Here is a 22,859-nt window from a genome sequence, read left to right as displayed (position 1 = left end):
ACAGCAGTCATGCCATGTATCAAAATTAACCTCTGGGAGCATGATTTAAAAACCCATCAATTGGTCTATTTGATCTGTTCCTGACACGGTTGATTAAGTAAACAATATTTGATAGCAACAGCTTTTCTCTGGTCGAGTCGTGCAATAAATCTGACATATGCAACCAGTTAACAGATCAAATATACACATAGGATATCCCTGTGATCTGCCAGATAAGAGTTAGTTTTAAATAACAGAGTTTAATGTTTAATAGTTTACGAATTCATCATAATTGTATCCTAATTTAGTTACTTGGTTTTTGGTACCGAAAGGTTACTTTGCATCAGCAACACGGACTCAATGACAAACAAATCATTCATAAGAAAACGACTGATGGCACCTGCATTTGAGTGTATTCATAAATCTAATAATATGTTATGTGTCAGGCAGTCATTCCTGCAATGGTGTGCAAAATCATGTTCCTGCTAAACAGCTACTTCAATAAGGGTGCAATATTCAGCAATCAAATATTTATTCATCATTCATTGGACACCTATTAGAAAGCATTTTCTGTTCTGATCTGGGCGAACTAGTGAGTAGGTGCTAATCAGAGGTCGCATTTTTATGATGTCATCATGTAGATGTCTTACATAGTAGTTTACTGTATTTTAAATCCCCATCAAATACAAATTACAAAATCTTATTTATTATTTGAAATATGTATTTGAAATATATGTATCATAAATACTGTCCATCCCTGGTGATTGGTGATGTGAATAACACTGATTATCTCTTCATCATGGCACCTGTTAGTGGGGGGGGGGGGGTATAATAGGCAGCAAGTGAACATTTTGTCCTCAAAGTTGACGTGTTAGAAGCAGGAAAAATGGGCAAACGTAAGGATTTGAGTGAGTTGTGCTGGCTAGACGACTGGGTCAGAGCATCTCCAAATCTGCAGCTCTTGCGGGATGTTCTGGTCTGCAGTGGTCAGTATCTATCAAAAGTGCTCCAAAGAAGGAACAGTGGTGAACCGGCGACAGGTTCGTGGGCGGAAAAGACGAGTTTCTGTAGCTCAAATAGCTAAAGAAGGTAATTTGCTGTTAATGCTCAGAGGGTCAGAACTGTTTTGGATGCAAAAGAGGGACCAACACAATATTAGGCAGGTGGTCATAAAGTTACGCCTGATCTGTGTATATGCATCTCTAATACCTGATCTGATTGCAAGATCGGATTGTAGAAATTGAACAGAGTGGAAGATTAGTCATAATAATTAAATAAAAATGGTTATTATGGACATGGTTCCATTTTATCGAATTACAGAAGTGTGTCATTTAACAATCACTGACTCACACATGGCTGCTGAGAGCATAGGGTTAAATTTAGTAAATGGTTTGGTCAAACTATACGCCAAGGGCTACAATGCAGGCCTGTTTAGCTCACAGACCACACACAGCACCTCGCACGAGACTGAATTGAATCGCTAAAAGCTATCGCATTCTGAGTGGATGCCTTGATTTCAATGAGAAGTGACTCATAGCTTCAAACATTATGGGGTTCCAAAAACCAAAATCACAATATCTACCAACAGTTTGGTACGGCCAACTTCCATAGAAAGAGATTCATTACAAACACTGTGTTTCAAACAGTTACTTTCAAAGATGTGCTTCTGGCAACCTTTTCCAATCTGGCGACCATATCGTTTCTGAGAAAATCTCATTGTGCCATTGTGTTTAAAATTGGTTTCCTGAATGCTTGCATGTAGAAGTGCTTATATGTGAATGTGGACAATCCGATCAGATTGCTGCCAAAAAAAATCAATGGAAAGAATTTTATCTGACATTTATTTAAATTAAGCAATTTTTTCTAATAAAAAAAAAATGACGCCTTCATGATTTTAAAAAATATATATTATTAACTTACTAACAGCTTGCGAATCCTAATCTCCTATTTGAAGCTTTGTGTAAATGACTCCAAATTCATTTGCTATCCATCTGTCATTTTGTTTATCACTTGGATTGAGGCAAGCAAGTGGTGCATGAATGTTGTTTGGTTATGTTGTATGCACATTGTGTGTGGTTCAAGAGGGAAAATCAGTTTAAGCAAAGTTTTGTTTTAGCATTTTGTAGCTACAGTAAATCACAGGTTTGCTGTTATGATAATCACAATCACAGTGTAAGCTTTTTAGTAGTGCAACAATAATCAGCCACCCTTTCGTCAGGAGACTGTGGGTTTAAATCCTGCAGATGCCACAATCAACCTGTGCTCTGTTTTCTGCCAGTCACAACAGCACCAGCCAATCTTGAGCATATGTAGGCTCTTGTATGTGGAAGAAGGCAGACAGCTCTGTCCTTGTGCACTGTTAACACTACCTTCTCAGTTTGAAATGATCAGAGGTGGAAAGTAAAGAATTGCACTTACTCGTGTTATTGTAACTGAGTCGTTTTTTTGTGTACTTCCACTTTTTAAAGTAGTTTTTTTAAATCTGTAATTTTACTTTTACTTAAGTATGTTTTGTTTAAACTATTGTACTTAACTACATTTTAAATTACTGAGGAAAAACATTCAAATAAAAATAATGCAAGGGGGAAAAAATTTGAAATTAGAAAAAGTTGACAATATATTCCCTTGACTTTTTGAACTACATTAGAATCCTCAACTTTACCCCTGCTTTTAAACAAACAAATTTTGCTCTGAGTACATTTAATATGAACTACTTTTTACTTTTAAGTGAGAAGATTTTTAAATTTTACTTGTACTTAAATTAAATTTAATTAAAATAAAAATTTATTTATTTCGACCTTTGGAAATAAATGAATAGCTGGCTTTACATTATATATATATATATATATATATATATATATATATATATATATATATATATATATATATATATATATATAAAACAGAACCTTGTACGGGGCCACATCCCCAGTTAACAGGAAGGAGTTGGGTGGTGGGTGGGAATTGGCAAATGACTAAATTGGTGGGAAATAGGAGAAAAACCCAACCAGCACAAATAAAGAATAGTAGCAATCATAAAACCCATGCTCTCAGGTACTATGGATATACTGTATGTACAAGGTGGTATGAAAAAGTTTCACAACTAACTCTGTTTACAAGAAGGTCCTTAATTTATCTACTTTTACACACTATCACCTTCATAGTCCCCCCGCACAGCAATACAGCGATCCCAGCGTTCCGGCCACTTCTGGAATGTGTTCTTAAAGTCTTCTTTTTGAAGCGTGTCACGCACGTTCTGAGCACCAAATCTGGCGAGTGGGGTGGTGAGGAAATGTCGTTTCCGACAAGAAACACGTGTGTGAAAAGAGCTCAGTCACATTGCACAGCTCCCGATTGCACAGCTCCCGATGCACACAGGACGATGTCTTTTGGGAGACTGGCTTATTATATAGCAATCTTTCTGTAGCCACCACCTGCTGCTACTAGTTCTGTTTCCAGGAGGTCCATGTTTAGTTCCACTATCTGATTTTTACCCGTAAATACAGCGACGTCCAAAATCCCAGCCTACAGATGAGAACACCTTAACAAATACTACAATCCATAATATTTAATTGGAAAAATGGAATCCATCCTCTTGAACTAATGCTGTCAATGGAAAGAATTCGATTCGATCATTCGAATAATTCGATAATCTCATTCCAAACATTTAACATGATCACATAATAAACTAAAAATAGTGCGGAAACTCCAATATTGACTAATTCTGACCAGATTCTGAAATTTTGGATCCCAATATAAACCACTACTAGTAAAAAGGATGCCAACTGAACAGTGAATCAGTGTTGTTTTTAACTGATACATTCGGAGAACACCTGGAACATCAGCTCACATGCTAACCAGCAACCCAGTGAATCAGTCATAATAAACCAGTTTAATAGCACAAATAATGTCAGCTTTTGATCCCTATAATGTGAGAAAGGTGAATACGTGTACTCCATTAGCAATGTTTACTAAGCTCTCATGTTACACACGATACTAATAGCATCTGGAACAAAGCTTCCCAAAACAGAGATGTGAGAATAAAAGGCAAAGTGCATGTTCACCTGGTCGAGGAACAGACCATCATAGCTCTGCTGCTTTGTTAGAAGCAAACGGCGTTTTTGTTAAAGAGCTGATAACAGGTTTTTCAAGAGCAAGGATGGGTTGGGACGGGAACAACAAAGTGCAGCCACCAGGGAAAAATGGGAGAGAGAGAGAGAGAAAGAGGGAGAGAGAGACCGTGTGTTTGTATATGAGGGGGTGGTAGGAGAAAGAGTGAGATCGAAATAATGGAATCAAAGCGAGCTTGGCCCTGATTACATATCTTCTGATGTTTACTGAGGTGGGTGAGGGTTGTGGGTGAGGGTTGAGCATGGGTACAATTTCCCCTTTTCGGTTGAAGGCTAATTGGTTTACAGCACTAGAGTTTGAAACAAAACAAAAAACGTGCAGCATCCCTGCACAGTTTATTAAGCTATTTACAATACACAACGCTCTATTGATGAGACCTTCCCCACTGTGCTACTGAGTAGCCGCAGTGTGTGTGTGTGTGTGTGTGTGTGTGTGTGTGTGTGTGTGTGTCTTTTGAGAAGGCAGGCGAGAGAGAGAACACAGCCCTCTGTTGTCCTACGCACAAGCCTTGGGAAGTGCCTCCGGAGAGGGCAGATACGCCTGGAACACACACACACACACACACACACACACACACACACACACACACACACACACACACACACACACACACACAGAGGTTCTGCTCTCAGCAGTTCCCACCAGCATGTACTACTAATATCCCACAGTGAACACAGGGGAAAACCCCGAATACAGACACTAAAGTGATAAAATGATTACACTTAATAGTGCACGCAAGTTGAACTAAAAATAAAGCTGAAGGTGGTGGCATGCTAGAAGTACCACACGATATAGACATTTTGCAGGTGCTGAAAGCTAAGAATAGATGACTATTGAATATTATACTATGAATATGATCAACATCAAAGCAAAGTAAACTGTGCTTGCTGAAAGTATCAAGAGAAGGAACTACAGCATCTGTATTCAATAGAAGTTTGTAAGCACAAGTTCCTTGCTAGTAGCACTAAACTACTGCAGCAAACACTAGCCAGATCTAATACTAGGTGAGTAAAAATAACAACACTTCCCCAGTGTGTTGTTCTTAATGATTACTCGCTATCGGTCAGTGATGACTAAAAATTCTGTATTTTACCCATTGCTGTCCACGAGCCATGGTACCTAATGTTGCATCACTATATTGACAAAAGCACTGGGACACCTGATTCTGCGGTTCTTCTCTAAGCCAAGAAGTTGAGGTACACTATTGTATAAAATGTCTTCGGATGCGTTACATTTTCTCCTTACATTTTACAATGCCCCTGTGCACAAAGCACAGAAGATATGGTTTGCATGGGATGGAGTTGAAAATCCAACCCAAAGTGACCTGCTAAAGAGCTCTGACCTCAACCCTACTGAAAACCTTTGGGATCAAATGGAACCCTGATAGCCAGGGTTCCTCACTTTACCTACACCAGTAGCTGACTTTACACCTCTGGTGGCTGAATGAACAATAACACAAGCACACATCAAAATCTGATGCAACATCTTTCCAGAAGAGTGGAGGTTATTCTAACAGAATATGGGGATTACATGTAAAATAAGATGTTCTAAAAGAACATGTGAATCATATGGGCAGGTGTTCTGCTACTGCACCACATTTAAACTCAACTGACTGGTAATACTGACAGTAAAACTGACAGTGCATAGATAATATTATCTATTGTCGTTGCACCGGTACAATGAAATTAACTGTCAGTCTTTATGGCGCATAAACATAAAATATAATAAAGTATTAAAAAAACATAAACATAATTGATCTGGAAAAACGTAAACATCAGTGAGTTGCTTAACTATGTTTAATCCATATAAAGGTGTTGCAGATTGAATAAACACACTCCGAACATAAATACATTTTAAAAAAATTTTTTTACAGAACTACAGAGCTTTCCTGAACGAGTTTTGGTATGTACAGTAAATACGTGCCCTTAATTATTACAGTATAGTCATGTTTTCCTATATTTGCTCTTATTAGCCATAAATGAAACTCAGAAGCATCACAGCAATACATTATTGAATCTGCAATGTCTTTCTTTTACAATCCACTCGAAATAAACCAAGAAAAGGTTCATAGTCAGGGATCTCTTTCAGGTGATTAAGAAACGCAGCACAGATTTATAGCTTCATGAACTCCCGGCTGTCCATGGAACCGACTTTAAGAACCGGTGTTCCCTTCTCAATGGGGCAGAGTTCATCTCAGGAGTTTTAATGTTACTTCTGAATGAAATACAGGTGTAGTGCTTATCAGTCAAAAACCATCATCTCATTATTCTCGCCATAACATGATCATGCATCTCAATATACAGGTTTACTCAGAAACGGCGAGCAACAAAGTAGTGAAAACTTACTGGGATCATGTTTATTTCAAAGATTTAATGACAGACAGACAGACGGACAGACAGACAGACAGACAGACAGACAGACAGACAGACAGACAGACAGACAGACAGACAGACAGACAGACAGACAGACAGACAGACAGATAGATAGATAGATAGATAGATAGATAGATAGATAGATAGATAGATAGATAGATAGATAGATAGATAGATAGATAGATACTTAATTCATCCCAATTGGAAATTTACCAAAAATTATTATAGAATTATTATTATTATAAAATATTATGTATATAAAACGATATCACAATATCCTATATCTCAAAATACTTCATGGTCAAATGATTATTACTTTTGTAAATTTATATTACAGTACATTTTCCACAGGGGTGGACGATGTAAAGTAGAGATGCACTCTGTAAGATATTACTCCAATAAAAATAATAGTGCTCCCTTTTAACTTTCACTTGAGTAAAAGTACAACAGTATCATGATTTATCATGGCTATAATGATCCTAATCTCATTGTTGTCACAAGACTCTCACTTAATCAACTCAGTGTATTGGAAAGACTACTATTACTTTTAGCACATCACTCTATTAACAGAATAATATTAATGAGTTAAACATTGATTGATATCTATTAAAATGAGCATGGGCCCAAAACCTTCTTTTTAACTACTTAAAAAAAGAATCACGCAAATATAGCCAATCAGAACAAGTTCAAAACAGAGCGTGTGCTCTGCCCTGATTGGTGGCTTGCTGCGTGTTTGACCAGATACGTTTTTATTCACTCATAATTAAAAAGGAACGACTGATTTAGCAAAATGTAGTGAGATATTTCACTTTGAAATGTAGTGAAGTTAAAGTAAAAGTCTCCCCAAATGCAAATACTTTTTGTATATACAAATTACTATTACTTCCTTACTGTCACCAATGATTTTCTATTACAGTACAGTATATATTGTATATTGTTTATGACAGTATATACAGTAGATTTCTGCCACTGTACTGTTGAATTCTTAAATCTGATTGGTCAAAAGATCGGACTGTTGTTCCTGCTCTGATTCAGTTTAAAGTTAATATAATCTTTAGTAGTAACTCCAACAGGGACTTATATTGCAAACAATCGATGTAATCTACTTTAATTATACATTTTCTCAAAATGTGTCATTTAATAAATAAAATCATATGATCATTTATATGAAATAATGGTATACAAGATGTTTACTGCACATAAGGAGTCTCTGGTGTCAGCACTTTGAAACAGTATGTTTTTCCGCTATGGAAAAGCCTTAGGGACAGAAGAGCTCTCTGTATTGGCAAGCTGCATTTTTAGTCTTATTAACTTTAATAGAGAAAGAAAGAAAAAAAAAAAAAGGCACACAAAATGATAATAGTTTATACACTGTACACTGTATAGTTTATACAGTGTAAGTGATAGGCGATTTTTCCATAAAAATGAAAGGTAACTATAAATGGTTGAAAATGAGTAAACAAAGCCTCAAAGCCTGTATTAGTCACATATACATTCTTTTCCTGGGGTAGATCATGTTAAGATCCATGGTTAAGGGCCCCAGTGGCAGCTTGGTGGTGCTGGAGCATAAACCTCAGACCTTTTGATCAGTAAGAGCCTTAACTGTTAAAACACTGTTAAAATATATATATATATATATATATATATATATATATATATATATATATATATATATATATATATAATCCATGTGTAGTGCATATAACTATATCACTATAAATAATTCATCCTTCTGAACGTTTTAAAACTAGCTCAATAGTCAAGTCAAGTCAAGTTTATTTCTATATAGCGCGTTTCACAATGGACATTGTCTCAAAGCATCTTCACAGAATTTAAGATCTAAATCTAAATATCTTCACAGTGATGTGCTAGTTATAGACATAATAGACAGAAGCTTGGTCTGTTATTTCACTCTTTCTCTCTTTCAGTTCTGCAGTTTGTTCAGTTACAGACCCCTAAACCAAACACACAGTGCATGCTCCTGCTGCCCAGCATGTTCCCAGATATGGCCTTAGGTCTCTCACTAGAATCTGGCACTACCTCTTTTCTCATTACAGCTCTGTAGCACCAGAGAAAGGAGTGTGCAGGGGCGCACTAGCACGCCTGGTCAGAAGCCAATCCCTCCAAAATGCACCCAACAAAAACACACATGGTATAAAAATAAACGGTCCTAGGACTAGCTCTGGATGCATGACTGATTGAGAAGGCTGGGAAACAAAAACAAAACTTTCTGTGCAGGGAGAAAAAACAAACAAAAAAAAAAAAACAATAGTGTCAATTTTGTTTCTAGTAATGCTTCCAGTATCCACACTGTTGCTACGTTCTTAAGAGGAGCATTCTCACAATGTTCCCTAGCGGGTCTTAAATCTGCAGCAGCATCAACAGCATTGAGATTTCAGCTGAAGTACAGTGGTATGAAGTCACTTGGCTGAGTTCCCTGTTTCCATCAGTCTCTCCAGGCCTTGGGCCAAAGGAAACCGTTAGGATCGAGACGCTGGCTTCCAGACTGCCACCAAATTCCCCCCTCACCCCTTTTGCCTGTACAGTCTCCTCTCTCACACACACACACACACACACACACACACACACACACACACACACACACACACAGATTACTGCCACAGTACTGTGCTCGAGCCATCAGAAAGGCTTCAGCACAGCCAAAGTGAAAAAATATATCTTGCCTTAAGGAGTCATTAAGTGGTACGGGTTTTTAAAACCAAACTGAGGAATGTCTGCTGACTGACCGGTTCATTACAGCCTTCTCTGCTCAATCACAGGCATCTGTGCAGGAAAGCATGATGATCTAACCAACTGACTGTAAGAAAAGCCTGTAATTTTATGTTGAGATTTAAAAAAAAGAGTTCTTCACATTATCAGCTAATGTGCATAAGAAAAACAGCGCATACACAACACCTGTAATTTTCCTTTACAAGGTCTATAGCACACAGACTCTGACTGGGGGGATTATTTTGAATTAAAAAAAAAAGAAAAACACTAATGAGTCAAATCATGTCTTTAGCACGGCCTTCTCATTGAGAGTAGTCGGTTCCCAGGCTTGATTCATCCCCATGACACAAACTGTGCACCCACCCACCCACACACACTACATCAGACAGTATGACATATGATTCCCCCTGGATAGTCATCGCTCATAAAAATGTCCTTAATGAAGAAATCGAACGTATGATCCAACTTCCCTTCGATCTGATGCAAATGCTGGATTGACAACGAAACGCTTTTTCCAAAAGTTGTCAATTGACCAAATGACCAAAAAAAACCCCAAAACAAAACAGACCCTCTTACCTTTATTAAAACCACATCCACAGCTCGTCCTCTTTTAGCACACAGACTGTACCTCCGCTTGTGTCTCTCGTACATTTTCCCCAAAAGAGTAAGGAAAAGTTGGTCCACAAAATGGGGCTTATTTCCAACATGAGGCCCTTACGAGCAAACGTCTCTGCTGCTGGAGCTTTTGGAAAAACGAGAGACTCCTAATCTTTCACATCTGTGTGAAGAGCCCGCCCCTTTCACTCGCTCAACTTCGTTCAGCCCCTCTCTCTGCTCCCCCTCTCTTTCTCTCTCTCTCTCTCTCTCTCTCTCTCTTTCTCTCTCTTTCTCAAACACACACACATACAGCTGCATGTCCTTTCCTTCTGTACATATCCACCCATACACACCCTTTTCCACCCATGTTCACTGCCCCCTCCCACTCCCTCCCTTTGAATCACACCTATGAGCTCAGTTCCTGAGTTACAGGAGTCTGTGCAGTGTTGCTGATTGATAACAGGTCTGCATGACCTCACGATTTCAATTGGCGCGCCTCATGTCTTCGGTGATACATACACACACGCAAAAAAAAAAAACAAAAAAAAGAAACGCCCTGAGTAGCTGAGTAGATAAAGATGCCCAGAAGGTTGCTTAAATACAAGGCAACACTTTATACTGATTTCCCCCATCTGTTTATTATCCCTGCAGATGAGATAAGCAGGAATTGCAGCTTCAGCCTGGCAGGATGCATGTGCACACAATTTAATACAAACTTCAGCACAAACTTGGAAAAGCGTGAAAAGAGAGCTGGCCCCGAGGTCAATACATTAAACTGACAATTCCATGCAAGAAAGCACTGAGTCCTCCCTAAGGAGGGGGATCAAATTAAAGGCTGTGTTCTTGTTTAGGCAGAAAAGCTCCATGTTTATGTTTTACCCACGGTTAAAAGGGATTGTTTATGACTATGCATATTCAGTGTCAGAAGTTGCAACAGTGTTTAAATCGAGAAAGTTGTGGGAATTCGGAGTCAGTTTACGCATGTGCTTGAGATGATTCTCTGTCTTATTCAGATTATGCAAATCTCAAGTGTGTAGCTCATGTCTGCAATGTTGCCTCAGATTGCCTCCCTCCGTTTTTCAATAACATCCAAAGCACTTACTTTTAAGTATATAAAAAAAAATTGAGATAGAAAATAAGGACTGATCAAGACAATTACTTTTATATTATTGTCAAATGTAACATAAAGAAAAGCAAATGACAAATAATATATAATAATGCATAAATATATATACTATATATATATATATATATATATATATATATATATATATATATATATATATATATATATATATATATATATACATGGAATCTATATAGGAATTTATGGTAATTAATTCAAAAATATTCAAATATTCAAACATAAATATAAGCATTTTGATTGGTCAAAATCTGACAAGAAAAAAAAAAGATTTTTATTTTGTGCGCAGGATTAAAGAAATTACGCTCTGTTATGGAGGAATGCACAGTGCATGTGACTGATGAATGGGCAGCAATTGGATTAAATTTTGTTGTTTTCACCGAGATTATCCTTCAATAATTTCTCAACTACATTAAAGTTCCTTGGTATAGGCTAATCTTCAATTTTGTAAATTCCCAGTTAATTCCCCTTCATTCCTATATATTCCTGTTAATTCCCTTGGAACGTTTCCAGGCCTGAGAATTTCTGAAATATTACAATTATATATATATTACAATTATATATATATATATATATATATATATATATATATATATATATATATATATATATATATATATATATATATATATATATATCAGTATTCAGCAGCTCACAAAATAGTACTTGATGCATCACAGCGCAGTTATTTTGCATTCCATATTTTTAATAGTATGCATTGATAGTTAACCACACAGTGCAAAAGTCATGAAATCAAATTCCGAAATTGTCGAAATTGTAACGTGTCCACAGGATTGATCTATTTTTCAATGTTAGATTTAATATATGAGAGACGACTCTATTTTCAGTCAAATCCACCCTGTGCATCTCACAACTTCTAAATATTCTGTAGTTTTAGCTGAGATCTGACAAATCAACAATAATGTAACTTATTCCTGTTTGCAAGAAGTCTGTAGTGTTTTGATATTAGGACTGTTTGCCAGTTTTCCTGCCAAAGTTAACAATACAAGCTTCAAATGTAGACTAAATAAAGGGAGTATCGGAAGGTTAGCGGTTTGGTCCGCACTTTAATAGCAAAGCTAATTAACCTTTTTCTCTTTTAGCTTTTTTTGCCACTTTACTGCTTCTTTCCACATAATAAAAACTTAAAAAAAAAACTGTTATGAGTGATGGCATTCTGACAGACGCTGTTGGACTACACTGCTTCAATGTTCTCCTATTAAAACTTCACTTACGTACATGCGACATGCACATGGAGAACAAAAGCAACACACACACACGCGCGCACGCACGCACGCACGCCCTCTCTCTCTCTCTCTCTCTCTCTCTCTCTCTCTCTCTCTCTCTCTCACACACACACACACACACACACACACACACACACACACACACACACACACACACAAACACACACACACACAAACACACACACACACAGCCACATGGCTTTCTGTTATCTGTCTTCTCGCCCACCCCTACCGGTTTGACCTCTCCAAAAGTAAACTCTTCCACATTGCTCCTTAACTTCACATGCTAGCTAAAAGTCAGCTAGCTTTGCTTTGACTAGGCGAACACAATGGAAGATGCATTGCTTGGTAACTCCGGCCCACTCTCGAGCACACTTGCGAAGCCCTCAGGAGTGCATTAAGTAAACAAAAGCAGAACTGTTGGAAATGTCACCATGGAGAGGAGCTGCGAGCAAAGTAAATTTCATTAGGTGTCCTGGCTGGGAGTGCAGTGGCCAGATTGCATTGTGTATACATCTGCTAATGTGTGATCAAAAAACATGCCTTATTGTACACAAATTGGCCGCATGGCTGGGAGCTGGTTTATTGGGTTTGTTTGTTTGTTTGTTTGTTTGTTGGTTTGTTGGTTTGTTTGTTTGTTTAGAATGCAGTTTAAGCATGTTATCTTTATCAAGCTTGTAGACAACATTGGAAGTGCAGAAAACACCTCTGATGTCGGTTATAGAAAAGAGTGGCGCTGGAAAGAGCAAAGCAAAATGCTGCATCGGTGGGATAATGGAGGCAGCTCGGTGTCAGTGGCTTTTTACAAGGCCAAACACTGCCACCAATTGGACATGCAATTACAGCATATCTGCTGTATCTGTGACCACCTTGTTGTACCTTCTGTATGCACTCATTCCCTTTAGTGAAAATAATTCTCGCTGAAACTCGACTCAAAGCAGAAGGAAAGCATTTCTGTGGGAAAATATTTCAGTGCGCGGCTTCACAAACACTTCCCATACATGCATACTTTGATGAAATGCTTTGCCAGAATTTCCACATTAAGTCTAAGCATTCGTTGTGATCAATTTTTAATAGGAGGGAACTGGGGTTGGGGGGGGGGGGGGAGGTTGGGGGAGAGATAATCCATGTGTAATCCACACACACACACACCCAAATCCTTTGTGACTAAGACATCCTGGATTAAAGAGGAGACTTCCTGCTAGTAGGGAACCTGGTACTTACCATAGATACGTCAACACCTCCGAGACACGTCTCTAGATGCGGGTCCGGGGAGACACGTAGCTCTGTAAAGACATATTTAGACACAAGCAATCGATCAGACAGCTTTGAAGGAGACTTACAAAGTTTAACTAAACAAATTGGTAGCAATCTGGTCTAAGATCCATTTTTAGATTCCGGGTTAAGAATGGAAAATACTGGTCATTTTTTTTTCGGGCGTGATTAATGAATTTAAAAGTGTTCCCAGCTGTGCCGCTCGAACAACAAAACAGAGATGTTTCTGAAAATAACTGGTCCAGCTATGTCAGTTACTGTTATGCAATTCCTCAGAGGTAACAATAAACCTTATGAGCGTGAACGTGCGTGAAGAACAAAAACAATTAGTCAGGAAAATGGGCTGAATGGAAGACAGCGATGTCGTCTTTGCTTTTCCTGGTTATCGCGCTGACATCACCCTGTTGCTAAGTTACACTCTTGTAAATATATCCTGGGATACGGGAGCACGCCCCATTTCCTCCTGGCTTGGGCAGGATGGAGTTACATGGGCTACTTTTAATGATTCCATTGGGTTTGGAGAGAAATAATTGCCGTGCTTTCGTTAATCATAGAAAGCCTTTTCGGACTCTTCCTGCTATTGCCGAGTCAGAGATGATCTAATCGTGGCTTCACTACATTCTCTCCATCAGCATCTAGCCAGGAGGAGGATGTTTTTGTTTTTATGATCTCAGTGTTGACGCAGTTCATAAATTGCTGCCTTATGCAGGGAATAAAAAGCTGTAGTTTGTGTTTTTTTTTTAAGAGACAAGCAGTCGAACAAAGAGGAGCTACGGAACGTTGCGTAGTCTGAACAGTGATCTATTTGTTCAATCAAAAGCATGATGCCCTACTAACATTGGAAGAATTATTTTAAGTGACTGACCAATCGCTGTACCTCTCAGCAACATTCCAACTAATGTTCCTTAAACAAACAGTTTAAACTCTCTATATTTAACATTTTCTTAGTTAATGTGCCATTTTATTTGGACTAAAGACTATATATGTTATAATATATGGATATATATATATATATATATATATATATATATATATATATATATATATATATATATATATATATATATATATATATATATATATATATATAAAATATACAACCATAATTACAGCACAGCTCAGTTAAATGTTTGTATCAGTTCTGATTTGTCAAAACGTGTCCTATCAGAGCTTATCTGATAATAGTTATATAACTTGTTTATTATTTATATAAACTCTCATAGATGTATTTTCAGACACTATAAATTAACACATGAACTTTAATTGGTAAAAGGGAGTGATAACTGCTTTGTCTGCGATTGTTTCACAAATCAAATCACACCCTGATTTCTGATTAATTATCTTTCATTTTATCAACAGGCTTTTTACAAAATATTCCGAAAATAAAACTCCGTTCCATATCATTAATAAATGGAAAAACTCCATCTCACCTTCACCGTGAGTTTTGATGTGTCCAACCACGTCCTCTTCGGGTCCAAAGCGCTGCCTGTCTTCCACATCGGTCAACTCTGAAAGCGCAGAATCCGTCACTTCAGACTCAGTGATATCCTCACTTCTAAGTTTAGACTGCTCATCAAGTGAGAATGATGTGGCTACAATATCAGCTAAGCTTGTGGTAGAGAAATCAAAAAGCACTGGCTCACTGTGGTCTAAACGAGGCTGGACTTCTTCCTCGACAGCACTGAGTCTGTTTTCTGTAGTTCTCAATTCCACAGCTTCTTCTAAAATGAGAGGGTTTGGAAAAGCAGCTTTGTCTCCTTGGTCAGGAGGAAGAACGTCACTCGTTTCTGGTAGTTCATCTCCATTTTTTAAAGAGATTTCTTCTGTCCGGTCGTTGTTCTCTAAATAAATCCTGTTCTCTCTGTCCTCCTGAGTGTGCTCCTGTTCATGTTCGAGGCAAGTCTGCTGTGAGACTTCCTGTGGGTCACTGGCAGAAACTCTCTGTGCCATGTTAGCGGAAACCCACTCGGTTTCCTTAAGTTCTAAAGCGTCCTTGCTGGATGGTGTGGAGGTTTCAGGCTCAGAGCCAAGTGCAGCCAGGGAGACATCAGTGCTGCATTCCAAAGTTTGTCCTTCGCACTTATTTCCTGCTGTTGTTTCGCTTATGACTGTTGAGTCTGGTTCCCTGGTGGCTGCCTCTGGTTCTGGTTCAGGTATGTGAGCGCTGTTCTGGGAAACAGTATCACGAAGTGTCACAGAAGATGTTTCATCGAGCTCAAAACCTGAACTGTGTGGATAAGTCTCTGAATCTAAAAGCGACTGAGGTTCTCCAACCATATTGTTCTTTTGACACGTTTCCTCTGGAGCACTGTCAGATTGCTCTCTCTGATGGCACACTGTATCGAATGTGAGTTCGTGACTACTCTCTGTTTCACCATTGTGACGGGAACTATAATGGGAATCTTCGTCCTGTGCATCAGTACTGTCTTCTGCAGGTTTTTCTTGTTCCTTGGATCCTTGTTCATAGACATCACTTGTCTGACTGCCATTTATTTCAAGCTCGTCCTCCACTGAATATATCGCATCTGCTGAAATAAACGGACTTGCAGATTCTTGCTTGCCATTCCCTGACTGATCTATTGCTAAGTCCTCATTTATTCCCTCCATCTTCTCCTGCTCCAAAGCGCTGCTGTTCCCATTCCCTTCCTCGCTCTCATCACAGATTTGTACTTCTCCCTGGGAACATGATTCCATCTCAGAACTTTCAGGTGTGTCTGCAGATTGAGTGATTCCCATATCTCCTGCTGGCGACTCCGATAGCTCCAAACACTGGTTTTCATCTGCTCTCGCCAAGCTGAACCCCTCTTCCTGGACCACCCTTTCGGCCCCCTCGGCACTTGCTTGTGCCTCGCAGATCAGCTCCTGAGCTATATCAGTTTCCTCTTGCTCCTTTCCACAGGATGGGGCTGCACTTTCTCCCTCGGAGCTTGCCTGTAAGCTGTCACTGCTATCTCCTAGTATGCCAGGAGCTATGCTCTGTGCTTGCGCTCCATAATCTTGGTCGATGTTTTCACAGGAACGCGCCCGTTCCTCGTCATTGTCGCCATTGTCTGACAGAGGTGCGGAAATTTTGGCACTTAAGCAAAGACCTCGGTTAACTTCGGTGCACGGGACTGGACCTGGATGCTCGCTTTTGTTTCTTTTCTCACACGCAGACGCAGACTCTTCCTCTGCTGTGCTGACAGAGTCGTCCTGTGGGTGCTCGAAACAGGCCTCCGGAACGTCTGCACGGTCCTGGGAGATGTGTGGCGGCTGAATAACAGTAACAGCACAAGGAACAGCTTTTTCAGGAATGGAACTTTAATTATGTGACATCGTTCATATCTTATCGGCAGCACTCCGTGAAGTTATGTACAATCGGTATCTCACGTTCTCACAGATTATACATAATAAAATTACATATAATAAAAAAAAACAGAAAAGCACGTTCAAGAGACGCATTGCTTCTCGAGATATATTATAATTATTTATGGGCATTTATTTGCATAAGAAAAAAAAGAAAATTAAAGCAAAAAGAGAGATCTAAAAAAAGATCTGGCACAATTAGAATAAATGCCGATCAGGTGTAACATTATGACCACCTCCCTAATATTGTGTTGGTCCACATTTTGATGCCAAAACAGTTCTGACCAGTCGAGCATTAACATCATTAAGTTCTTTGAGCTTTATAAGCTCATCTGTTGGATCGGACCACACATCCCATGACCCTGTCGGCGGTTCAGGTTCCTTCCTTTCAGCACTTTTGATAGATACTGACCACTACACTACATCCCACAAGCGCTGCAGTTTTGGAGATGCTCTAACCCAGTCGTCTAGACATCACAATTTGGCTCTTGTTAATCTCGCTCAAATCCTCATGCTTACCCATTTTTCCTGCTTCTAACACATCAACTTTGAAGACTGCCTATTAAATCCCCTCCCCCCACCACCCCCACTAACAGGTGCCAGAGATAATCAGTGTGATTTATTTCACCTCATAATGTTACACCTGGTTGGTGTATTTATAATGCTTTTGATAATTACTTTGCATTTGTTTTTATTTTCATTACAAACTATATTATTGACAGTAACTTGAGTGAAAAGCCCTCTTTTTTTGTTTTAATGATAGTGGGCACCATATTGGGCCTTTCTAGGAACAAGTTAACACGGTCAGTATGACAAATATAAAGTCTAGAAATAGTGCAGATGTGTAACTAGAAAGGTTTCTCAATTTTCTTAAACCCACTGTTTATTTAAAAACGTATAAAGCATGACCCACCTTGACCCGATTTGTGTTTTCTAGAATCGCACGCCGCAAGTCTTGCACGTCCGCCTGCAGCCTGCAGTGTGGCGCTGTGCCAGGCTCAGTGACCGCTGACAGTGTGTAGGTGTTCAGATCCGGGTGGTGCTGCACCACATAGGCACCATAGCAGTCTCCTCTGTGTGTATCGGTGCTATCCTGAGTATCCGTCTCCTCCCTGCTCGAAAACGTAACGCCTGATTATAAAACACTTCCAAACATATCACTCGACTTTACACACTCGAAAACCGAATTCCTTTATAAGCATAACATCAGTTACACTGAAGATAGATTTCCCTAAATCTAGAAAAGTCTAACAACCTCCCTTGGAGTCAGTTTGTTCTAATATGAGGTGTAGTGGGTGAAACTCTTTCCGTCTGACTTCAGAGATTGTGCAATCCTGGGTGGAGTGGACTTTCTTAGTGAGGCCCAAATGAGAGCAAGTGGTATGGCTCGCAATCAAACTGATGTCACCAGAGCAGAGAGTTGGTGTGTGAGTGTGTGTGTGTGTGTGTGTGTGTGTGTGTGTGTGTGTGTGTGTGTGTGTGTGTGTGTGTGCTTGAAAATCATCCAATTATCTTTTAATAAAGGAATCAGTGATAGAATCTGCAGGCCTGTAGTCATGCATTTAACTCAACCGCAGGTGGGCATTTTCACAAACTAGGCAAACACAATAACTCAGCACATGCAAAATCTAATTCAAAAATAGACGTTTTCCTATATCGCGTGGGATATTCCCATGCTTGGTTGCAAAAAATAATCTCTGAAGCCTCCCTTCATATGTGGAGGAGGAACGAGGACATAATATAGCAGGATGCAACCCACGCTTGTCCTAGTTTATCCCCCGAGATAGACTTTAGCCAAAGGGGAATCCTGCTGTGTTCATGAATATCCTCCCATTCAAATCCTCAAAAACAGCTGACATTAATTCATTAAATATGTTGCATCGAATGGTGCAGAAAAACAAAAATCATCCAGCGAGCAACAGTTCTGCAGACTGAAATGCCCTGTTAATTTTAGAGATTAGAGGAGAATGGCCAGACTGGTATAATTCAACGGTCCTTTTTTTTCTTAATCTGACAATTAATCTAAAGCTCATGGCCTACAGCTACATGATTTTATGATTTGTTCTGCAGCCACATGATTGGCTGATTAGATCATTTGCCATAATGAGCAGGTGCAAAGGTGTTCCTAATGTACTGTATTTTGTGAAAATGCTTCAGTCTTGTATAATCCTATTTATTATCAACAACTTCTGACCAATTATAACTAAGAATTCAACAGCGCTTCTGGTTTAAATATATATTTATAGAAAACAATGTACTCTAGAATTTTCCTATTAGTCCGTTATATTCTGCTTTTGAGGAAATGAATGTATAAGCAGGCATGGCTTGGCCGGTTGATGCAAATTTTAATTATCTTTTGAATAAGCCAATTAAGATGAGCTTTGGGCTATGGTAAATAAAATAAAATTCAAAATGTGTATGTTGATAAGTATTAATCTATGCCAGAAGGGTCCAAATTAGACTTTTTATTTAAATTAGTTCTTCCATGCGTTTATTTCGGCAACGTTCAATAGAACTTTATGAAGCAAATGATGAAACCCCGCTAGTAAGTCCTTAAGCTAACTAAATCCTGCTAATTGGTACATATTGTATTTCCTGTACTCTGTGATTGCATAATAATGTGAAAGTTTAGTTTGATCATAAATCCCAGATCTATATTTGCATGCGTGTAGTAGCTCTCTGATATAATGATGCACTCACAGTGTAAGTAGCTCCAGCAGTGCATTGTGTCCACAGCTCTGTGCCAGGGTAGCCGGGGTCACGCCATCTCTGTTGGGAAGGTCCAGCGCGCGTCTTGCTCCAGGCTGCTGCAGGAGGAAGGACGCCACACGCTGGAGCCCACGGCGAGCGGCAAAATGCAGAAGAGTCTCCCGAGGTGTCGGCTCTACAGCACAAACATTGGCATGCTCAGCAAGTCGAAAACGGCCTCAATGTTGTTACAGCAGGTCAAAGTATCTTTGTTTTCACTTTAAAATCAAACCGTCTCTTGAATGGTGAAGTGTGTCAACATGTGTGATTGGGAGATTTGTAACCATTGTGTCAGCACAAAAAGCAGGACGCAGGTTCAGCCACGACTCAACAAAGCACCGGGCATGTAAGTGCAATGATGAATGGATGCCACAATCACGTGCACATTTTCAATTAAAAGAGACTACACAAAAGTAATTGCAGTTCTGCCCTGACATGCACCGAGCTAAGGCCACTACAGGTTTCTTGCAAAGCTACATAAAAGAAGTTCTCTCTTTCTGTCACCTGTTCTCCATCTTATACAAGCACTTGTTCTTTTTCAAGTTCAATGGCGTCTAATACAAATGTTTATACACAAGTGATGGTCCTACGGGATTGAAGTAGGTGGAAGTCTACTTCGTCTATTCTTTAAGTAGCTTTGAAAACGCATCGGTCACGTCAATGCGCTGCTTTCTCCTCTTTTATTTCCACACACACTGCAAATTGACATTGAAACTATTTTATTAACCAATGTGCCGCTTGGGGTTTTTTTGTCCTTGCAAACCAACTACGAGCTACATGATTAGAAGTTCGTAAGCCGGGGTGTTACTGATCAACCCTCTGACCCTTAGTTTAACTTTTATTTGATTTTGGTTACTTGATTTTTGTAACGATTTTGGTCCTGTCTCCTAACATGTCATGCCACTGGGTTGTTAACCGAATGTGTTCACCTGTTCTGTGTTTAGCCTGTTATTCAGTTGGACAGTTTATACTCTTGTTGCTAAGCCTCTGCCGATGTTTTTTACATCACAGAGTCAAGTCCTCTCAATAGTTTCGAGCTGCTTGTCTGACCTAGATCTTCTCACAGTTATGTGATAACTGAAAGTTTGCCACACTTCTGTCTTTATAGCTCATAGAAACATCATAGGCATTACAAACTCAAGTTAAGCCTTTCAAATAGTCTAAACAATCTCAGATGTACTGAATGTAGCAAATGGACAGTTCAAAAAGACTTAACCTCCTGTTGAATTAGACTAATGGAGTCTAAAGAAAGTTTTGGCCTCACAGCTTAAATTCCATGTACAAAGACTAGGCCCTAACATGCAGGATTGTTATTATAATCCACCTAGAATGTTTGACCTAGAATGGCATGCGTTATATTAATGGTAACTGTGGTAACCAATATTGATATGCAAAATAGGAGAAAACAACATTGATAAGAGAGGATAAGAGTAACAGCAGTGTTTCTGCTGCTTTTTCAGAAACGTTACGGATCCTGTACACTGGCAGCTACTTGAACCATTCACAAAACATATCGATTTGTAAATATATAGAATCATTATCTAGATATTCAAAACACAGATAAATTGTCCAGAGTGTCCAGAAAATAGCTCTAATTCTGGTTCTCAGACGCCCTCTTCAGGTTTTTAAAATAACTGATAGTTAGTTGAACTGCAGAAAAGCACTGGAATTTTATTTTCAACGTAACAGAATTAACTATAATTAATCTTCACTATTTTGTAAAAAGGATTGTGCATTATATCTATTATGCTTAAAAAGATTTATTGGAAATTAAAAAAAATCTATTTTCACTAATCTCTTTTTCACTTTCAGGTGCAGCACTTCTGCTTAAAGTATGTGGAAAAGCATTTACAAAACGAGGGATTTGCAAGTGGTTGCCAAACAATTATGATTGCATGTACTGGATCATCACATTGTCCCAGCAGTGGCTCTCACCGTTATTGTCCCCTAAAAGGTTCCAATCAGGAGGCAGTGTGAGGTGTTTGAATGCGAGCGCCAGGCTCTGGTCCATCTTCTCGCACTCCTGCAGCGGGATGTGACACTCGTTAAGCAGCAGTGCGCCCTCCGTTCCTTCAGCCTGGCCCACTGCACCCACCAGGAACTGGGCCATGTCCAAGGCCAAATCTTGGACAAAACACATCTGTTCGGATGACAGGTGACGAACGAGGCCATCTGGATCCAGAGAACACAGAGTGACCACCACCAACTCGCAGCGGTCATGGGCTGGAGAAGGAGAAGACAAAGGTAGAAAGCTGAGTTCCGTGTTTTCTTAAAGCTCAAATCCAATTAGTTTATTGCCTAATAAATATTAATATAATAACTAAAACTAACTAAAGCTATTGGAATTGTTCCAAAATGCAACGCTGACTATAAATATCTCACTACTTTGTTATTTTATTGGCAACAATATTACACACGCATCTCTAATTTGATGTCACACAACAGTTACATGATTCAGATTCCCCCTACATCATTTTGCACTCTATTTGCTTAAATCTATTTTCATGAATGAGGGGTACTGTGCCGCAGCCTATCACAATATCGCCCTGGCATAATACGCATTATATAAAATACAATAGGTACGGATTACATTAAAGACCTATTAAAGCAGCAATGACTTCTGGTATGCAATTAAATGTGACTCACATAAGTGACTATAATTTAAATAACTAACCTGTAACTGTGCTATAATAACTCTATTAAATGAAAAAAAAAAAGAATCACCTACTGCAAAAGACCTTTGAAATTTATATGCCATATGCCAAATCGCAAACACTTTTGGAAGAAGAATGTTATATAGGGAAATAGTTTTTTTCCCCTTTCCCCATTTTCCTATAAACCTCACAGTGTTAAAGTATCTGTTTCCTCACAGCAGTAAAAGTGGACTCATTATCTGTATGGCAACCCACACCCAGCCCATAACCACTACAGCAGGAGCCTGTGGTTTCTGTAAATGTGACAGCCAAGTCTCACCCTTCACAGCAGCAAACACAAGGCTGTCGGAGTCCAAGGTTACCTCAACCAAGCGCCAACCAAGAAAAGTCTGCGGTTATACACAGTGTGAGATGGCTGTTTTCTCGACATGTTCCCCCGAAAAGAAAAAGGAACTGGCGTGGCATGCTGTTGTTTAACATGAAAAGGTCATTCGTTATTATGTAGTAAAACTCCGGAAATGAGCTCATGCATTACATGTTTAATAATTAACACACGTCTTATTACTCACTGACAAAATATTACACCAGCAAACACTTACAGACAGAAAAACTAAAGTCCATCCAGGAAATTCCTCTC

The 22,859-nt window shown here is 39.0% G+C and overlaps 1 protein-coding gene across 9 annotated transcripts in view; it reads right to left on the bottom strand.

Annotated features, from left to right (window-relative positions):
• The window catches only part of LOC310735808 (A-kinase anchoring protein 13), an 80,510-nt gene that overhangs the window by 39,456 nt on the left and 18,195 nt on the right, over window positions 1–22,859 (bottom strand). For all 9 annotated transcript variants that reach the window (XM_083558909.1, XM_083558911.1, XM_083558916.1 and 6 more), the window contains exons 4-8: window positions 21,504–21,791; window positions 19,521–19,704; window positions 17,734–17,932; window positions 14,906–16,727; window positions 13,425–13,486 (exon numbers count right to left, since the gene is read on the bottom strand). In XM_083558909.1, the coding sequence (XP_083415035.1) occupies window positions 13,425–13,486; window positions 14,906–16,727; window positions 17,734–17,932; window positions 19,521–19,704; window positions 21,504–21,791 (2,555 nt within the window). The remainder of the gene's footprint in view (window positions 1–13,424; window positions 13,487–14,905; window positions 16,728–17,733; window positions 17,933–19,520; window positions 19,705–21,503; window positions 21,792–22,859) is intronic.

This window comes from Silurus aristotelis, assembly GCF_946808225.1.
Source record: "Silurus aristotelis genome assembly, chromosome: 13".
NCBI classification, from domain to species: Eukaryota; Metazoa; Chordata; class Actinopteri; order Siluriformes; family Siluridae; genus Silurus; species Silurus aristotelis.
The sequence above is the reverse complement of the archived record's forward strand: the minus strand, read 5'-3'. Positions and strand labels throughout refer to the sequence as shown.